Source organism: Sinocyclocheilus rhinocerous, unplaced genomic scaffold (genome assembly GCF_001515625.1).
Source record: "Sinocyclocheilus rhinocerous isolate Xijiao unplaced genomic scaffold, SAMN03320098_v1.1 scaffold3084, whole genome shotgun sequence".
Taxonomy (NCBI): domain Eukaryota; kingdom Metazoa; phylum Chordata; class Actinopteri; order Cypriniformes; family Cyprinidae; genus Sinocyclocheilus; species Sinocyclocheilus rhinocerous.
This window is the reverse complement of record NW_015625126.1, coordinates 80,065-83,875: the sequence shown is the minus strand read 5'-3', so window position 1 is coordinate 83,875 and position 3,811 is coordinate 80,065. Positions and strand designations below refer to the sequence as shown.

Genomic DNA, 3,811 nt, shown 5'->3' with positions numbered 1-3,811 from the left:
AGAGAGTGTGAGTGTGAGTGTGAGTGTGAGTGTGTGTGTGTGTGTGTGAGTGTGTGTGTGTGTGTGTGTGTGTGTGTGTGTCTGTGTGTGAGTGTGTGTGTGTCCACTGAGTGTGATGGTCATGTTCTGTCTGTCCTGCAGACTCCAATCAATCAGTTCATTTCCACACTGAAGAGCCGGGTGAAGGATGTCATGGGCCAGTAAGTCAAACTCATTCATGAGGGTTTATTTAGAGTGGATTAGACATGCTCCTTTTAAAAGATGTTTACCTGAACAATAATACTGTTAACTGACAAGTTTAGAATGTTAAATTAGAATTAGACTGGAAGGGTGTTTGTGAGCCGTTAATAAAACCAACACATGTTTTTATTAAGAAGGGGTTTATTTTTACATACAACATCTGAATGAGGCTTGACACGGTCAGGTTGTCACACACATGATGTGAACCAAGAATAAAAGAAATCGACCAGCACAGAATATATTTCACTTAAATAATGAACAGATTAACAAAATGAAAATGTGTTTCTTCCAGCACCCAGTATGATGTAGAGCTGTCATAAAAAGTTTATAATAACTTGTGTTCAGACTTACCTCAGTCCTCAGCATAGCTCGTCTTCTGACTGTGATTTTAAAGAATCATCATGTGGACATGCTGTGGGTTAGTCTGATGAGCAGCCTCTCAACGCAGAGTCCCATAAGTTCCTTTGATGTTTGCTTCTATAGTGCTTTTCACAATACATTTCATTTCAAAGCAGCTTTACAGGAGATGCATGTTTCTACATTACAGTGATGATGATCTGTTATCAGAGCTGACGGAGACAAAGTAACATCCACATGATAACATGTGTGTGCGTGTGTGTGTGTCTCAGGATTCAGGCCAAGGTTCCTGGAGCGAAGAAGAAGTCTGAGTGAGTCTGGAGCGGCTCTGATCTCCACTCCTCATCTTCTGCTCTAACTCTGTCTCTGTCTGTTTTCTTCACTCTTCGGTTCGTTCATATGACCACATCTTCATGAAGTTGCTCCAACACTGATTGTGAAACACTGGTTGCAGAATAAATGAAATATCTTGTTTAATGTGAGGCTTTCAGAAAATGAAATGCACTGCAAGTCTGCTTTCTTTTTAATGAGGGAAGTTGAAGGGTGCCAGTTTTGGCTTCTCGTGGTGTTTTAGTTCATATGACTGTGATTTTACTTGATTGATCTTAGCAATGTTTCTAAACGAGAGTAGATATCAAGACATCTGAGCTCACCTGCAGGATAATCTCTGGATGAACATGTTTACACAAAGCTTCCTCAACAGAAGTTATTGTATTTAAATCTATTTATCTCTGAACTGATTCCTAAAGAGAGCAGCGTTTGCCATGCCAATAACTGTGAATGAAACACGTCCCGCTGTCTGAGCTCTGTGAATGCATTTTGAGATGTTAATGAGAATTAATAAAGCTTCTAGCTCGATCAGTGACCTGCCTGAGATTATTGGAGCTTGTCTGAAATGAAGGAAATTCAAGCACATGATCTGCTGTTCAGCATTATTGCAGTCGTGCGTTTCACCAGTGTTATTATACTGACACTCACATACTGTTATAGTTTTTGTAGTAGTTGTGTTGGATGATTTTGTCATTTTTATTTGTTTTTGTTTTTAAAATGACCATATAGTTTTTAGCAAGTTTTAGTTTATTTTAGTACTACAACTTAAATGAAAATGTAAAAGGTTGCTTTGACGACTAGGTGAAATAAAATATAAAAAAAAAATCTTAATCTTATTTAATTTCAGTTAATGTATATTTTAAGTAATTCATTTTTTCGAATGTTAAGTCGGACCTCTTGCCTTGTCCATATGGAGTTCCTCACAGGGAAGATGGTCATTTATGTTCCTGTTTGTTATTTTACTTATGCACTACTATTAGACTATTACACTCTACTCAGCTCAGGTGACCACTGTCCTCTCTGGGTTTATATTAGGGATGCCACGATTCTCAATATAATATTGCACTGTTCGGTATGACATCTACGGTTCAATGCACACTTGTGAGTTAACCCGAAGCCTCACACATCACCAGAAAACAGCTCACTTTCACATTGAAAAATAGGATGGATAACGTGCATTTGAAAAAGCAACACACATCAAAACATCTTCCGCTGTAATGACTTGCAATGAGAAGCGTTTCTAAACCTGCTGTCCAACAAAAGAGAACATCATAACCTGTTCTTACTCCGGTCCACAACATTAGTCTTCCTTTTGTGATCTAATGCTGCTTCTTATCACAGAATGAGGCAGAAAATATATTCTATACTGTAGAAAAGGCTATGTCAATTAGCATTGGATTATAAATATACATAATTATTATGAAAATACCTAAGATGGCTTGAAGAACACAGATAAAATGCATATTGTTGCAGTCGAGTGTTTATTGTCTTCATGTTTCATCATTAAAATGTTTCTATCTTCTTTTTATTCAGCTAGTGATTTGCCCATTATAGGGATTTCCTCTCAGGATTCGGACCGGGTGCATTGTATGTAGGGATATGCCGGTATACATTTTTCATGTTGCGATTAATTGCTAATGCTTTTATCACGGTATGCGGTATTATCACGATATTTAAATTGTTTTTTTTAAAAAGTGCTGTCATAATACAGTATAACAGGTTTAATAACTTTTTTCTTATAACTTTCACGCAGCATACAGCGATGTTGTGCATTTTGACCAGTTGATGGGAAAAGTATTCTTAAAATGCATTCAAAATTCTGAATAATATGTAATATATAATTATTCACGGTATTTAGAAGTGCCCACGATAACAATATCGTGCATATTCATTACCGTGATATAATCGCATTACCGAATACCGGCACAAGTCTAATTGTATGTTTTGAGCTCTCTATGCCTGTCCCAGGTTGTTACAAATAGTTTGCCATCCAATCAAGTTGCTCCTTTTGAAATGACAATTACCAGATAATTGTAAAACACCAGAACAAGAGTGTGCACCATGACGACAATAAACAATCTTGCTTTATCTGACTGTCATGATTATGCTACAAAGAAGGAAGATTCCACCGAGAAAACTAAAGGAAAAGAACACACCAACAGCTAAATGTAAGGATCCAGGGACAGAAGGCAAAGAAGGTATGAATGCGGTCTTGGAAGCAATAAAGCAGCTCACTAGCTATGTTTACATGGACACTTTTTGCTTCCATCGGAATGAATTCATTCTGATTGACGAATCTGGAGGTAGTGTTTACATGAACACTAAATAAAGTGATCGGGTTGATTAGGCCTGGGCGATAAAATGGTATCGATATTTATCGACGGTACACCCTCTTCGATAACGATAGAAAAAATGTTCGATATAGTCACGTGCTCTGAGTGTCACGGTCCAGGTGTGTGGAGGCAGGCAGGATCCCGCCATAGTCAGCTCACCCTCAGCCATGATGCAGGGGGCGGAGCTCCTCTCCGCGCTCACACCATCCACGGCTTGCTCCCTCGTGGTGGGCACTGTCGCCGGCTCTCGCACCTGGTCTGACGTGTTGGGCTCAACCTCCGAGGCGATCCTCTTCTTAGCCGCCGGGCTTCGCTCCGGCTCCTGGATCGCGGCGGTAAATGGCTCTCCGTCATCGGTGGGCTCAGGCTTATGCTCCGCACCGTGGGGAGATGGTGGGCTGGGCTCAGGGTCCTGAGTGGGGCTGGTGTCGTCGTCAGCGATGCCCACGGTTAGCTGGGACTTGCAGGACACCAGCACCCACTCGACGAAGGTGGTGAAGCTCTCTCGAGGACCATCCCCAGACAACTGCGCTCGTGTGGTGCCAACTCGA

The 3,811-nt window shown here is 40.6% G+C and overlaps 1 protein-coding gene across 1 annotated transcript in view; it reads left to right on the top strand.

Annotated features, from left to right (window-relative positions):
• The window catches only part of LOC107749683 (reticulon-4-like), a 16,449-nt gene extending 14,877 nt beyond the window's left edge, over nucleotides 1-1,572 (top strand). Inside the window, exons 6-7 of the mRNA XM_016564837.1 lie at nucleotides 142-200; nucleotides 870-1,572. Coding sequence (XP_016420323.1) covers nucleotides 142-200; nucleotides 870-912 — 102 coding nt within the window. The 3' untranslated portion in view covers nucleotides 913-1,572. The remainder of the gene's footprint in view (nucleotides 1-141; nucleotides 201-869) is intronic.
• The last annotated feature ends 2,239 nt before the right edge of the window (nucleotides 1,573-3,811 follow it).